This window comes from Bidens hawaiensis, unplaced genomic scaffold (assembly GCF_021521415.1).
Source record: "Bidens hawaiensis isolate Kalapana, Puna unplaced genomic scaffold, B.hawaiensis_p1.1 tig00010465_1, whole genome shotgun sequence".
Taxonomy (NCBI): Eukaryota; Viridiplantae; Streptophyta; class Magnoliopsida; order Asterales; family Asteraceae; genus Bidens; species Bidens hawaiensis.
Genome location: NW_027491798.1, coordinates 815467 through 831835, shown reverse-complemented (window position 1 = coordinate 831835; position 16369 = coordinate 815467). Strand labels below are relative to the sequence as shown.

Below are 16369 nucleotides of genomic sequence, written 5' to 3'. Positions count from 1 at the left end.
CCTGAGAATGTATAGAATGGTCACATGAATAATAACATGTGTGGCCAAAATATTCTGGAAGGTTTTCAAACATGGTCAAAAACCTTTTAGCCACGGATTTAAACCGAAGTGTGGCAAATCGCCCAGACCACATGTGTGGCTAAAAGTCGATATTCACGTAGTGATGTGCCTTGCATGTAGAGAGAGATAGTCATCATAAATGGGTTATTACCTTCATGCCCTTTTCATCAATATTTATTTTCAAATTAATCTCCACCATCCAAATCTAAGATCAATGAATTAGATTTCTTCTTACCCTTCTCATTTTTGTTGTCCTTTGTATTTTAACTTTAATCATATTTTGGAATCAACATTTAATTGGTAAATAACTTTTTCATCAACACTATTTTTGAAAAATACTCAACTCCGAAAACCCATAACAAGTTAAAGAATTGGAAAGCTAAACTAGCTATATAATAGGATAGCCGCCGGATAATTCAAGAAAGAACTCCATGACCATAAACCACTTTTCACGGTTTTCACCAAAACCACATTTAAGGACCTTTTTCTAATTTACTATACATCACCGCCTCCAAGACCCATTTAATACTGTAACTAGCATCATCATCCACTATCCCCATTCACTCATATAATATTACTATATTATTATGCACATACTGAAATTCCCAACCCACATTCTGCTGCTTTCAGATCCAGGTCGACAACCATGAGTAACTCTTTGTCATACTGTGTAAACCAGAATAAACCATGTGTTCGGTGGGTTGACAAGTATTTTAACGACTGTTTGTGCAATCTTAGAGACGAAATATCGTTCGGGTTAGGAATAGCAAGTCTTGTTTGTTGGGGTGTTGCTGAAATACCTCAAATCATCACCAACTTTCGGACTAAATCTAGTCATGGTGTTTCTCTTATTTTCCTCCTCACTTGGATTGCAGGGTATGTGGTTATGTTTGCATTAAGTTTGACCGTGTTATTACGGCTATTAGGATATCGGCTGGACGACTGTTTTGATCCTTTTTTAAGTTTGACTCCTTACGTTGTTCTAACCAATAATTTTTAAAGTTTGAGTTTTTTTTTTTTTTTCAAAACGTCTGTATGAGTATTTTGTACATGGTTTAGCTATAGCATGATAGTTTATTTTTAATTATAATCATTATTATTGCTGCAGGGATATCTTTAATCTTGTGGGATGTCTTCTTGAACCTGCAACGGTGAATCTTCTTCGTCTAATTCACAAATTTTTTACTAAAAGATTTCAATAGAACATGTTTATACCTTTTAACGTTATCATGCTCATATGTTTCTATATTTGTGGATGCAGTTGCCTACACAGTACTACACAGCTGCGGTAATATGTAATATGCATGTTAATTATTATCCAGTTTTTGAATAATTTTAGCAATTCTTCTTAATTTTAATATGTTTAATTTAATCAAAGTTGTTAATTGAGCACAGCTTTACACAATAAGTACAATAATCCTAGTGTTGCAAAGCTTATACTATGATCATTTCTACACATGGTTCAAGTCAAAGAAAGCTAATCCTTATAACGATACTAACACCGAGGTATATATTATATTAACTCCATATTTCACTTTTTTTATTATTTAATTTTGTAAATATAGGATTTTTCTTAAAAAGAGTCGTGTTATATTTATAATTAATTGTTTTCGGTGCATCAATATATAAGTTTTGTGTTACGGTTTATTCGAGACAACCGTTCTGCTCGAGATATCCATAGGGCGGGATTGAATCCAGTAAAAAGAGGTAATTGTGGATGCTCTCACAAGAGTTCTTCCAAAGCCATCTAGGCTAAGGCTCAATGAAAGCACCAATTGTTACGGTTTATTCGAGACAACCGTCAATCTCCCAATAACTCAAGAGAAATAGACCCAAATAATAATTCTTTCTTATTCTTTTTCTCAAACAAAGTTTACAATATATAGAAAAACAAAAACATAAAAATAGAATAAGATAAACAATAAGGAAACATAACTTGACTATAATAAGGAAACTAAATAAAAGATAAACTTAAATAATAATAATAAATTATTAATATTATAGGATCGTATCATTTTGCTTGTGTTACATTAACTGTTATGAACATTTTAGGTGGAAGAATCCATGAAGCCTTTAAGACGATCAAGTGCGGAGGAAACTCGTGTATTAGATCCAAGAAGCCACACGATCAAATCTCCATCTCCACAGCAGGACTATTTCTTCACGTATGTGTATATATGGGTTGTATATAGCTAATTAGGGACTCTAAGCTATAATGTTGACGGAACTGAATAATGATAATATGATCTGTTTGCAGGTCAGCAAGATCAATGGCTGGAAGTGCAACTCCACCCAATCGATCTTACCTATGGACACCAAGAAGTGGTCCAGCTTCGGCTATGGTTGCTGACGATGACTCGTCTTCTGATGACGAGTCATCTATTCGGATACCGAATCCAGCTACCCAACCCAAGCCGATCCCACGTTCTGTAAGTCCATTTCTTTAAAATATGCATGGTTGGTTTTTTAATTTGTTTCGTTTCATGCTTTTGGCTTATTAGCTGTGTTGTACAGTTACAAGTGAAATACTTAATAATATTGTGTAAAAGATTCCGGAATAAACATTTGCAAGTTGATTTATTTTACATTAATAATCTTGAAACGTGGCAGGCTGGTTATGCAGCATTCTTAGCGACCTCGTTTGATTTGCCTTCAGGGACTAAGGCTTTGATGCAAGTTTATGTTGGCAGAAAGTTGCTACAGGTATATATATGAGTATGACTCTAATTTTTTTTTTATTTTTTTCCTATTTATTGCTGGTACGGCATTTGGTTTAAATAAATGTTTTTATGGCCGGAGTGGATAAGACCTTAAACTGGGCCCACCTATTCCTTTTTGTGCAAAACTTTTATATAACGTTTTTGAGGGGCATGCTTTAAGCATCACGCTAACAATTTGATCCCACCCCGTTTTCAAGCCGTCATTTTAAATTTTCGTAGAAGGGTAGTTTGAGTTGAAGGTGACATATTTTGGAGGTGATGTAGGATTAAGTAGTCGAAGTATGAACTCAAATAAATTAGAGCGCTTTTATAACTATATTAAAAATATTATTTAATAATTAGTTTAAGAACTTTTTTTTTGTTCTTTAACTTTCTCTTAAAACAATGCATTTATTTTATTCCTTAAATTTAACTAACATAACAACACGTTTATGTTTTAACTTTAATATATATTATAGTATTCAAACTGTATGTTATAAACGAATATTTTTAAAAATTAGTTAGGACATTCAATTCTTGAGTTTTGTTCGTCATGTCCTATAGTGAACCAAATAAGAAGGTTGGTTCGATAACCAGTTTAAATTGCTTCATTTCCTTGGTGTTGCAGGAGGAGGGTGGAAGTAGTGCTGTGTATGGGCAATGGTTGGGTTGGATGATGGCTGCTATTTACATGGGTGGTCGAATCCCTCAAATTGTATTAAATGTAAAGCCATGCTTCTTCAAGACCCCAATTGTTATTTTAATTGTTTGATTAATAAACTTATCACATTTTTTTCTGATTTTTGACAGATTAAAAGAGGAAGCGTTGAGGTGTGGCTCTTGACACTTTCTTTTGTCATTAAACCATTTATATATTTATTAATAAGCTTTTAGTTTAAAACAAATTTTTAGTTAAATACTTAAATGTGCAACAAGTTAAACATGTAATACTGTATTGAATTCAAGACAAAACATCAAAGCAGTCCTAGTTAAATAACTCGTTTCAACCTGAATTCATCCGTGTTAACAACCCTAGTTATTAGATGTTGGATTCAAAATTTAACGTTACAAAATTTATTACAGGGTTTGAACCCTCTCATGTTCATCTTTGCTCTTGTTGCAAATGCTACGTATGTTGGAAGGTCTCTCTCTCTCTCTCTCTGCCTCTCTCTCTCTCTTATAATTTACTGATGGTGGTATATGTTTCAATTTGCAGCATTCTTGTAAGAAGTACAGAATGGTCAAAAATCAAAGCCAATATGCCTTGGCTACTCGATGCTGCAGCATGTGTGGCGCTCGATGCATTTGTATCCTTTTTAATTTTACTATCTTTTTTTGACAAGATCATTGCAATTTGTTGACATTCCACCTTAACCAAGATTAATTTCTACAGATAATAATGCAGTATGTGTACTATAGATACCTCCGAAGAAGAAACGCCGATGTGGAATACTACATAGAAGCCAACAAAAGCCTAATTTCCTGATTGTATAGTAGATATTGTTGAGGTTCCTAAATAACGGACAAGAAATGCATGGTGCTTTAAATTTTCAATGGGATTTTTGGTGTACCTTAATTTCAAATGTTGTACCTCATTTAACGTGGCTTACTAAAGCACAATCATTTTTTGTAGTTCAAAACTCATTAAAGCCGCCACATTAATGTCCCTGCACACAATTTTTTTTCAGACAAAAGATGCCGCTGATTTGTATAAATCACCTTGCAATTCAGTTCCTTCACCCACGGTGAGCGGCCAATCATTGTTTGCACTTCGATTGTTACCTTTAATGCAAATGACAACACTGAAGGAAACAATAAAGTAGAAAAGAAAAGTTCACTATAGTTGTTATAATCGGAATAATTAAATTAAATAAAACAAGAAGTAAGAACAAGGTTGTGATTGACTGATTGAGGCTTCTGTTGGTCATGTTTGTCTTAATATGGATTCAGTATTTTTTTTTTGAAAGTTGAACTTCATTAAAACACACGCGAAAACCACCCACTCTTTAAGGAGGAGAGCGGGGGCGCGATTCACATTACATCAAAAACAAATTACACCAAGAATTCCAATCGCTAACCGAAGCTTTACCACAGACTCTTGACAACTATTCCCATTCTATTTTTAGAGAACCTGGCTCATTGCAAAGCGCTAACATGGTAAAATATAAACAAATATGCTCATTAAATCCCATAAATAACAAAACTATTGGTAAAGTGAGACGCAAGAAAGCTATCAATAATGAAAGATACGATGAAAGAGTAACATAGGAAACCAGAATCATATAAACAATAGATAACTCATATTTAGCTTCAAGTCTTTTCAACAGACAAGTTTCATTCTCGATTGTCTAGCCAAGCCAAATCAATAATCGACTTCCTTCGTTTCTCCCTGCGTTCAATTCCAGCTGAAAATTCCTTTCGCTCGGCATCCTCTCTGCTTAGATTTGCATGACAGTCCCAACCCCCAATGATACATGTCGACTATGATCGCCCTTTACAAATTTAAAATTTACAAAAAACATCGAAAACTGTCAGATTTTTTCCTCAACGCTAATAACCAATTTTTCAAACCAATTGTTACTCTCTTTTTCTTTTTCTCAATTGTTTGTGTAATGTTGCATCACATCTTATGTGGGTTGTTACTAATTCTTTTGTTCATGTTTGGGCTCAGCCCACTTTATTTCTGCATGCAAAAAAAAAACTTTGAATTAAGTTCCAAGTTCCAACCATTATATAGCCCATCTCCATTGTTTTTATTAAAAAGGCTGCATTTTAAATTTCTTTCAAGTAGCCCAAGCATATAATTAAATTGCCATGACTACCCACAATTCATTCAGCTTTTTAATTGTGAAGATCCAACGTAGTATTGAAATGAGCCCCCACCAAAAACTAATTATTGGAAAGTTACTAGTTAAAATTTGCTTTTCCCGAGTACCAAAGGCAGCATTACATCATTACGAATATAAAGTCCCAAGATATGGAAACTCAAAAAGAGGTTGGCCCAAATTAAATGAGATGTAATAGCTTCTTTATGTTCTAACATTCTTGCCGGTACATAATCCTCATTATGTTATGGATTGTATTCCTTAATAAAAATTATAGTTCCATGAGCAAAAGCTCCTGCCATGATGAATCCTACGATGTATTGGTGATAAGTATATAACACAAATTGGGTAGTAAAGTCTTGTGCTATAAATGCATAAGCGGGTAAAAAGTACATGTGTTGAGCTACCAAAGAACTAATAACCCCTAAAGAAGCTAGAGTAAGGCCTAATTGAACATGAATCGAATAATTAATTGTGTTTCTCTTATTTTCCTTCTCGATGCAGTGTAAATAACTTATGTGAGGAACCTATGTAATCTTTGTATAAATCCAACGCAGTAAAAATATATCGTTTGGTGTCACTAATGTTGTGTAGGCAACTTGTATGGGGAACTAATGTGGTGTAGACAATGCTTAACGTAGTGTATTAATTTCAATTATTACAGATTTTTTAATTTTTCCTGAGAGAGTTTAGGCTTATAAAGGGGAAAACATCTTGATGATGTACATTTAAGTACAAAAAGGCCACGCAGAAAAAAAAACAAATTGCCATTTTAGATTAAAAACCTTGTATCTTGTTTAATATCTTACAATACTAATAAACAAAAATAATGATGTCTAGGTGTTCTAACCACATTCATTCCTCGATTAAAATTCTATACTAATCTTCTAATATCCCTTCTCCTCAATCCATGTTATCCATGGGTTATTAGTGAAAATGGTTTGACCCATGAGTTACATCTTAAGATATAATGCATACATTAATGACTACTTACAATAACATAAAACCTAAAACATAATTTTGCTCAATGTATACATTACTTTTTATTAAAAATGTCAACACATGTTTTAACAATAAGGACTCGTGAATTCAGTTTGAATTATGCGAGACTTCTCACTTCATATATAAATTACTATTTATTCTGTTTAATTTAAATTTCCAATTAATGTGATTATTAATTTTGTATCTTTAATTTAATATTCTAAACGTAGTAATACTAAAAAAATTTAAGCATTGAAACAATGATCAGTTATACGTAAAGAAATTTGGAGTCCTGTAACTGTAATTCAGATTTTTTTCTAAAAAGTTATAAAAGCGAATTCTTTGGTGTTTGGAAACTGTAAAATTTTGTTTTTTTATTTCATAAACATTTATTACATAATCAATTTCAACAAAACAAATCTTATGTTACTCTACTAATAAAAAAAATGTTGATGTACATTCACTCATAGCTTAATTTTTCATCATAATTCCTAATATCTCATCTCATTTATCCTAATTATCCATAGTCAAAACCATTTTATTAATTGGGTTATAGCATAGTTAGATGGATTTTATTAACTATTTAAAGGTGTATAAATGTCACGTTTATAATCACCATTAAAGAAGAATTGATGCTAAATATATATAATCAATTGTTGGGTTGGCTGTGGTTTTTCAACATCGCATAAAGTATATATTTATGTGTGCATATATGTAATCTGATGACATTATACTCAAGATTATTGTCTATATGCACATTGATCATCATCTTTTAAACATTGTTACACGAAAAATTACATTAAGTTTATATTATCCACCATGTGTAGTACACGTAGTGAAACATGAAGAAGATACATTTTATAAGTCATGAAACGTGAAAATTTTATAATTCACAAATCGTTTACTTTGTCTAATACATTAATTTACATGGTAACTGAGACCTTAAAGTGATGATTACAAATTCAAAAATACTTCTTTGTATAAAAAATTTGTATCATATGTTGCGTTTAATATGAAGACACCTTTCGGACATGCAATCCTATTACCAAATTGTGCTTGTCGCATTTCGATCTACAATTGTATCACATGTTTCGTTCTGATTTTACATGAGGCAATCATCGAATACGTATGGGTTATTTTAAAAAAATGGTGACTTTGGTTCATTTCAAAACAACTTCAATAAAAACTAATATAGTCTCAAAGGCTTGTAGAGGACCTTGCATATAAAGCAACTCGGTTTATCATCATCAATGAATCTTTTAGATTTATTATATAATATGTTAAGCTATACGTAATATCAATCATGAGAAGTGTTTTGGACAAAAATCTGCTAAGGATCAAGTATCCAAATATGTTATGTGAGGTAAGGTGCTAACTCGATAATGGCAAGTGGATAAGTGTAATATTGGTGAACACAAAGATGTGATTACGAGGGAAAAAGCCCTTAACCAAGATAGTCTTACTTCGGTCAAAACTTATCAAGGTAATCTTTGAAGAAATGACTTCGGTCAAGGATTAATAAGCTAATCTTTGGTCGAATCACTTCAATCAATGATCAACAAGGTAACCTTTGGTCGTTGAGTATATGATTATCGTGATCTCCGGCACAAAAAAACCCCGGACGGTGAAAACTATCACCGTCAAGTATATTAATGAGGAAAAGGGTTACAATGGTTGGAAGATTAGATCGATGTTACAAGAATTGCTAATGTGTACAGAGAGTGTTTGGTTCTGCTCTGAGTGTGTGTGTATACAGTGATGAATGAATCTCCTAATCGATCATAATCTCAATATATAAAGAAAATAATTAATAACTAACTAACAAACAGGTCCTAAAAATCCGCAACTCCTCCACTAGCCACTCCATATCTTTGACCACGTGCATAAAGGAGTCTTGTAGCGAAAGTTTAGGCAGACTTGGTCCTTGGAGCCATTAATGTTGATAAATATCAACATTCATATGAGAAACAACCGTTAACAGCACCAAATACCGAGGATCCATGATCCTGACAAAGCTCTGGAACTCTTCAGAAGGATAACTGATCCAGACACATCTTCAAGAATAACATATCCTCAGTACTCAGTTATTTGTGACACAACAAGAAGTCCTATAAATTCTCCACCTTCCCACTATCTTCATCCACGACTTTGACCACGTGTTTGACAAGTCCAATAGCGAGATATCCGGTGGAATAAGTCTTGGCGCCGTTATACTTATTATATAACAACCTACACACAAGAAACAATTGTTAATAATACCAAGTACTGAGGACCACTGATCCTGACAGGATCTGTCTAAGAATAATTGATCCAAGAACATATGTCAGGATAACGTATCCACAGTGTCAAATTTCCGTGCCCTAACAATTGCCTCCAAAATGGCGGTTGTAATAATATCGCAGCTATCATTTTGCCTTTGAATTCAGACTTCCTACAGAAACATATGAGATTTGACAAGCTAGATATAATTATCATATATCAATGGAGTTTCCATGGAAACTTCACTTCCGGCTGTATATCCTTCTCCCTGCAAATCATGAACAACTAGCAACACATGTTAACTTGGGTGGATGGTCCATCTTTCGTATGGTGAAATCCGGGTTAAGGATTTTGGATAAGTCCATGTGACTTATGTTTAATAAAACTTGTTGATGCATAAATGTCAGTAGTTCATATGTCTAATGTCTGTAATCGAGTCTGTAATATTGTTTATGTATTTGTTTGTTTAAAGCGAAGTTGTTGACAAGTTCGCCTAGGCGAACTTGTTGAACGAGCGAAGTTATGGACAACTTCGCCTGAGGCGAAGTTGTCGTGTATTTATATAGGGTACGGCTGATCGTTTTAGGTGGTTAATTTACGTGTAATTCGTTGAGTCAAGTGACGTGAGGTCGAGAGTCTGTAAGTATCACGGTTTGAGTTATAAATATAACGTGAGTTTGTTCGTATCGTATTCGTGTGTTTGTGAGCTTGTATTCTACGTCCGTAACGATCTACACAGGGATTCCGCACCTGTGTATATCGGGATATCTCGTGTGATCCGTCCAGGGAACCTACAATTGGTATCAGAGCTTTTGCTCGATTGTGTGGTTCGGGATATTCACGCGGGTGTAGAATTCGTCCCATTTCGACTATTCACGGGACGAGTTTTTGGTGTTTTTGCTCATTCTAGCCTCCTACCAGTGTGTTTAAGCCTTTAAACCGTCAAAAACGTCGTTAAAATCCGATTTTCAGATCTGCAGAAAGTTTAAGTTCGTCAGGCGAAGTTGCTGTTCATCAGGCGAAGTTGCCGTCAGGATACGTAGGGTTTCAGCGAAGATATAAGGAGAAGCGAAGTTATTTACAACTTCGCCTACCTCCTCAACTTCGCCTAACTCAGCGAAGTTCTCATCAAGTTCGCCTAGCTCAGCGAAGTTTTCTTCAAGTTCGCCTACTTTCTAAGTTCGCTTACCCTAAGCGAAGTTATTCTCAACTTCGCCCAGTCACGCGAATTTAAGAAAGATCCAGCGAAGTTATTACTTAAGCGAAGTTATCCTTAACTTCGCCTACAGTACTGTTCAGAGGAAATTTTTTAACTTCGCCTTTTCAGAATTTTTCGGGTTTCTTAGTCTTCAAGAAGGATGTCGTCGATCAACATTTCGGAGCTTGTAAAGATGGAAGTTGAAGCGGGGTCAGCTACAAAGGCCCCAAGGTTGCTGAAGGGAACCGATTTTTTCGCGTGGAAGGATCGGTTCATACAATACGTTAAGTACCAGGATGCGAAAATGTGGGTATGCATCCAAGATGGATATATTCCACCAGTCATGGAGTATGAGGGTAGAGACCAAATCAAGAAATACAGTAAAATGGAAGAAGAGGAGAAAAAGATGTATGAAGCCGAAAGCAAGGCTCATGCTGCAATCACAATGGCTCTTCCACAGGAGATCCTCCATACGTTCAGAAAGTATACATCAGCTAGAGAGCTTTGGGAAGTTCTTGAGAACAGATTTGAGGGGAATATAGGTATTCGGGCTTCAAAGATAAAGTTGCTCAAAACTCAATTTTTGGTCTTTAAGTACTTAAAGAACGAATCTCTTGATGATATTATCACCCGATATTATCATCTAATGACTGAATTGAGTAACTACTCCATTTCCTACCGAGAAGAAGAGATTGTGGAAAAGCTTCTCGATTCCCTCCCACCAAAATGGGAGATGTATACTGTACTGATGAGGGAAGACAAGGACTTCCCTACTTATGATCTTGAAACCACTGTCAACAAGCTCAGAACTTTTGAGCTTAATATGGTAAGAAAAGAAACATCTATGGATCAGGTTCAAGATCCTGGCATGTACGGTGCTAAAGTAAACTCCAATACAAGTTCAAAGACTGATTCTGCCGCCTACTACTCGAAGAGCGAGTCGGGTGCCAAGTGTTCACAGGAGGGGCATGTGTCAGTAAACTCAAATGGGGATGTTTGCTTTGTAGCGGGTGGATCAAGTGGTACTCAACAGACAGCAAGCAAGAGTAGTGGATCTTTAAGTTCCTCAAGCAATAATTACTCTAAGATGCCAATGAGCGTCAAATCTGCTGAAGAGCAGTTTGGCCTATATGCTTCGTTTATTGCTTCATATGAAAACTATATTCAAGGAAAGGTTGTTGATCCAGCGATGCTGGATGAAGACTATGACCAGATCGATGCAGATGATCTGGAGGAAATGGATTTACAATGGCAGATGGCCATGATAGTGAGAAGAGTGACGAAGTTTATGAGAAAGACGGGGAGAAAGTTTGTTGGTGGCAGGCCAGGGTTCGACAAGTCTAAGGTGAGGTGCTATAACTGTCAACAAAACGGGCACTTTGCCAAAGAGTGCAGAAACGAGCGAGTTGAACGTGTGTAACATCCCGAAATTTCAAGATAATATTAATTATATTACTTAATAATAGAGGGAAAGTTTACTCGGGTTATCAGGAAATAAATAAAAGAATAGGAGTTGGTATGGGTCGGGCTAGTGTCGGGTAATGGATGCGGGTTGTGGACTTGGATTATTGGAGATGGGTTAAATGAGAATGGGATTTAAGGGATATAAATATCCCCTAAACCCAAAATATCTTCATTCTCACCCTACACCTTAAAACTCCTAACACACACATACACACACATCCTAACCGATCAAGATTCGGAGCCGATACCCGAGGTTTTGTTGATAGATCTGCGTTGGTAAGGTAAGAACATATCCAACAAAGCTAATATTACTGAAAATGGTTAGGATTGGATGGGTTAAACCGGACCCGAACCCAAACTGCCCAAATCGGACCCCTAAAACGTCGATTTTAGGCCGATTTGATGGTTAGGGTTTGTAGGCGCCGATCATACGATTCCGTGGGTACCAAAATCGAGTTATTTGGCTAAGAAACGAAGGAGTTATGGGCAAACAGATCTGCAGCGCGACAACTTCGCCTGCAAGATTAAGTTCGCCTGATGAACTTCGCCTTCAAGCGTAACTTCGCCTACGGCCAAGTTCGCCTAAGGATAACTTCGCCTAAGGTTTAACTTCGCCTGAAGCCAAGTTCGCCTAAGGTTTAACTTCGCCTGAAGCCAAGTTCGCCTAAGGTTTAACTTCGCCTGAAGCCAAGTTCGCCTAAGGTTTAACTTCTCCTGAAGCCAAGTTCGCCTAAGGTTTAACTTCGCCTGAAGCCAAGTTCGCCTAAGGTTTAACTTCGCCTGAAGCAAGTTCGCCTAAGGTTTAACTTCGCCTGAAGCCAAGTTCGCCTAAGGTTTAACTTCGCCTGAAGCCAAGTTCGCCTAAGGTTTAACTTCGCCTGAAGCCAAGTTCGCCTAAGGTTTAACTTCGCCTGAAGCCAAGTTCGCCTAAGGTTTAACTTCGCCTGAAGCCAAGTTCGCCCGAAGGGTTAACTTCGCCTAAAGCCAAGTTTGATTGGAAAATAAATTATAAAGCGATAAGTTAAAGTAAGCTAATACTAGGCCACCAGATTAGGTCAGGCGAGTATTGATACGTGTAACTTGTACAGTTAGCCGAGCTCAGTTAAAGAAGGGATTTACAGCTATCAGAAAAAGAAGCAGTATTCAGGTGAGTTTCTAGCCCCATTCCTTGTTATGTTTTCGGGGCTGTGTGCATACTCGATGTGTTGTTAATACATTTATCCTAAGTGATAAGTGTATGTCATATGTGATATGTGTGATAGATATGAATGATTGTTTGTCGGTACGCGAACGATCTTCGGATATTGCGTGTACTGTCAGGTTAAAAATAAAGGTACGAATATTATATATCGTAGATGTATGAATATTCAAATGAATACTTGTCGGGGCGTGAACGATCTTCGGATATTGCACGTAACGACAAGGGGTATGGTTGTTAATGAATGAGGTAAAGAATGCCTAGAGTGTTCTTATGTTATAATGTAAGTATGTGTGTATAGGTACACGAATGGTATGTGATATGTGTGATATGTATGAATGATTGCTTGATGGTACGTGAACGATCTTCGGATATTGTACGTACTGTCAGGTTGTAACGTTATAAATATGGTAAGTATGATATGTATGTTTATGTGTATGAACGTAATAAAGTTAATAAAAGAAGGAAATGACGGTTGTATGGTTGTATAGTTACAAAAAGGGTACCGAGCCCTAATAATACTCGAGGTAGGATGTATGGTTGTATGGTAACGAAGAGGGAATCGAACCCTACTAATATTCGAAAACCAACGGACCAGACCCTTATAATATCTGTGATGTTAGGGACCAGACCCTTATAATATCTGTGATGTTAGGGACCAGACCCTTATAATATCTGTGATGTTAGGGACCAGACCCTTATAATATCTGTGATGTTAGGGACCAGACCTTATAATATCTGTGATGATAGGGACCAGACCCTTATAATATCTGTGATGTTAGGGAATCGAACCCTTCTAATATTCGAAAACTAGGGACCAGACCCTTATAATATCTGTGAGGTTATAGGGCGAAAGGCTCTTTAAAACGTATGATTATGAATGTAAAGAAAGTATGTAAGTAAGAAAGAAAGTATGTAAGTAAGAATGAAGGTATGAGTACTTATGTGTGTATGAAAGAAAGTTATGAGGTTAAGTACGTATGTATGTAAGAAGGTATTGTATGATATTGTATGATTAACTAGAACTCACTCAGCGTAGCTGACTTTTAGTATGCACGCAGGTGAGCTGATTATAGAGTTAGCATGAGGATGACACACGGCATGGATTGAACGGCTGGCATCTGAAGAAAGAAGTAAAGATGTTTTAAATATAAAGTTTTGTGTTATGGTATCAAAGAAAAGATTTAATGTTTTGTAACAAATGATTGATGTTTTATATTACGCGAAAAGTTTTAATAAACTCTGATTTGAAGAACTGTGTTTATGAGTAAATCCGACGCTAAAGTAGGGTCACCGGGTTCGGGGCCTTACAAGTTGGTATCAGAGCATAAGTTCGAGAGATTTAAGCATCCTACATGCTTAGACTCGAACAGAGAATGGGATTTAAGTAAGAAAAGAAAGAAGATGCCAGTCCAAGAATGCTATGTGTTGCTCAAGCAAGATCAGTAAAGGTAAATTGTCTTATTTAGTGATATATGTTAATGAGAAAGAAAATATATGTGAGCGATAGGGATAGGAATAATTGATTGTTTGATTTGACTAACTGCTTAAGTAGAACCAGCACAAATAGACTCATAAAGGGAAGTGTATAGGACACGGAAAGCAACGTGATCAGCTAGTCACAGCTGGCCACTGTTATTACCTGTTAGCCTTGCTATCCTTGTACTAAATAGTTCCTTGAGTGAGGATGTTTGTGTTTCCCTTTTAGAATACTAATGGCTGGAGCAAAAAGGTTTGTTGGTAAGGGAGGTCACACTGGACGTCCTCTTGGAATACGCGTTGTCCGAGAACCTTCTGAAGAACTAGTTACTACCACGAAAAAGGATAAAAGTGGAACTTTGCAAGGACCAAGAAGCAATGAAGGGTATCAGCTGGATCATGTTACTCAATTTGCCATTTCTTACGCTGTAGCTGCTGCAGAGAAGAAATTTCGTACTGACAAGTCTGCCGAAAACCATGCGAGGGCCACTGAGAAGGCAGGAGGAGACGGGAAGAAGGGTGATGATGATAAGGGAGGAGCGAAAGGAACCAAAGGATCTGTATATGTCGTGGAGTATGCGGGGAAGAAGATACCAAAGGTCGCGGGAAGGGAAACATGCAAAGTGTGCGGGAAGATGCACCTAGGAGAATGCAAGGCTGGTCCAAATCAGTGCTACCGATGTGGGAAGAAGGGACACATAACTCGTGAATGCACCGAGGACCAGAAATGTTATAAGTGTGGTAAGTCAGGTCACTTAGCTAGGGATTGTGGGGGAGCAAGAACGGTGGGGGAAAAGAAGAAAAAGAACCCAACTCCAGAACCAGAGGAAGCCGATGAGGTGGATCCACGCAAAAAGAAGGCAAGGCAAGAGGGGTTCACTGCTTGTGAAAAATGTGGGAAGAGACACCCCGGAGAGTGCAGAAAGGGATTAGGTGTTTGCTACAGGTGTGGAAGAGCAGGACATTCCTCTGGGGAATGTGATGATTACCATAGGTGTCACAACTGTGGAGGACGTGGGCACCTAGCAAGGGATTGCAAGAAGCCAAAGGAAGGACATGAAGGAGAAAAGAAGGAGAAGAAATGGGCTACCTCTGCTAAGCGGTCTGGCGAGATGGTGACAACAACTGATGAGAGGAAGGCCAAGGTTGGGAACAAGGATGCGTGTAAGACATGTGGGCGAGTGCACCAGGGAGAATGTAAGACTGGGACAGACAGGTGCTATCGGTGTGGAAAGAGTGGGCATTATTCTCGAGAATGCCCTGATCGTCCAAAGTGCTTCAATTGCGGAAAAGCTGACCACATGGCTAGGGATTGCAAGGAATCAGGGGCGGAAGGTGCGAAAGGGTGAAGACTTGGGGAAACTGCAGAGAGGGACGCTTGATGAAGGAATAATTGCTTATGCAATGGTGTTATTAAATTGCTTTTGCTTAAGGACTTGTTGTGTGTTAAGGTTTAAAACTTATGGTTATCAGTGACGTGTAATATATATATTGAGTTTGGTTATGAATGATTATTATGTTGTGATGAAAGGTTGTTTTAGACAATAGTGTTAAAAGTACTAATCAAAGCCCTTGGAGGTATGAGATGAGTTGTGGTACATCGAGGGTCTCATGGACAAGCTACCTTAAATAGCTAAAACACATGACCACCATTCGATGACTGTAAAGTCAGAAGTAAGAAGGATAACTCAGAAAGCGAAGGCGATTCGATAAAGCGTGTAAATATAAGAAGTTTTCCTTTTATAGGGAATAAGTTAGGTTTCGGGGACGAAACCTCTTTAAGGAGGGAAGACTTGTAACATCCCGAAATTTCAAGATAATATTAATTATATTACTTAATAATAGAGGGAAAGTTTACTCGGGTTATCAGGAAATAAATAAAAGAATAGGAGTTGGTATGGGTCGGGCTAGTGTCGGGTAATGGATGCGGATTGTGGACTTGGATTATTGGAGATGGGTTAAATGAGAATGGGATTTAAGGGATATAAATATCCCCTAAACCCAAAATATCTTCATTCTCACCCTACACCCTAAAACTCCTAACACACACATACACACACATCCTAACCGATCAAGATTCGGAGCCGATACCCGAGGTTTTGTTGATAGATCTGCGTTGGTAAGGTAAGAACATATCCAACAAAGCTAATATTACTGAAAATGGTTAGGATTGGATGGGTTAAACCGGACCCGAACCCAAACTGCC

The 16369-nt window shown here is 36.9% G+C and overlaps 1 protein-coding gene across 1 annotated transcript; it reads left to right on the top strand.

Moving 5' to 3' along the window:
- Positions 1-562: 562 nt before the first annotated feature.
- Positions 563-4382, top strand: LOC143535305 (vacuolar lysine transporter YPQ1-like). The gene is made up of 12 exons (XM_077029595.1): positions 563-936; positions 1169-1211; positions 1322-1348; positions 1456-1566; positions 2113-2225; positions 2318-2489; positions 2671-2763; positions 3388-3483; positions 3570-3590; positions 3843-3901; positions 3976-4066; positions 4153-4382. Exons 1-12 carry the CDS (start codon positions 707-709, stop codon positions 4243-4245), a joined length of 1149 nt encoding a protein of 382 aa, XP_076885710.1. The 5' UTR covers positions 563-706; the 3' UTR covers positions 4246-4382.
- The last annotated feature ends 11987 nt before the right edge of the window (positions 4383-16369 follow it).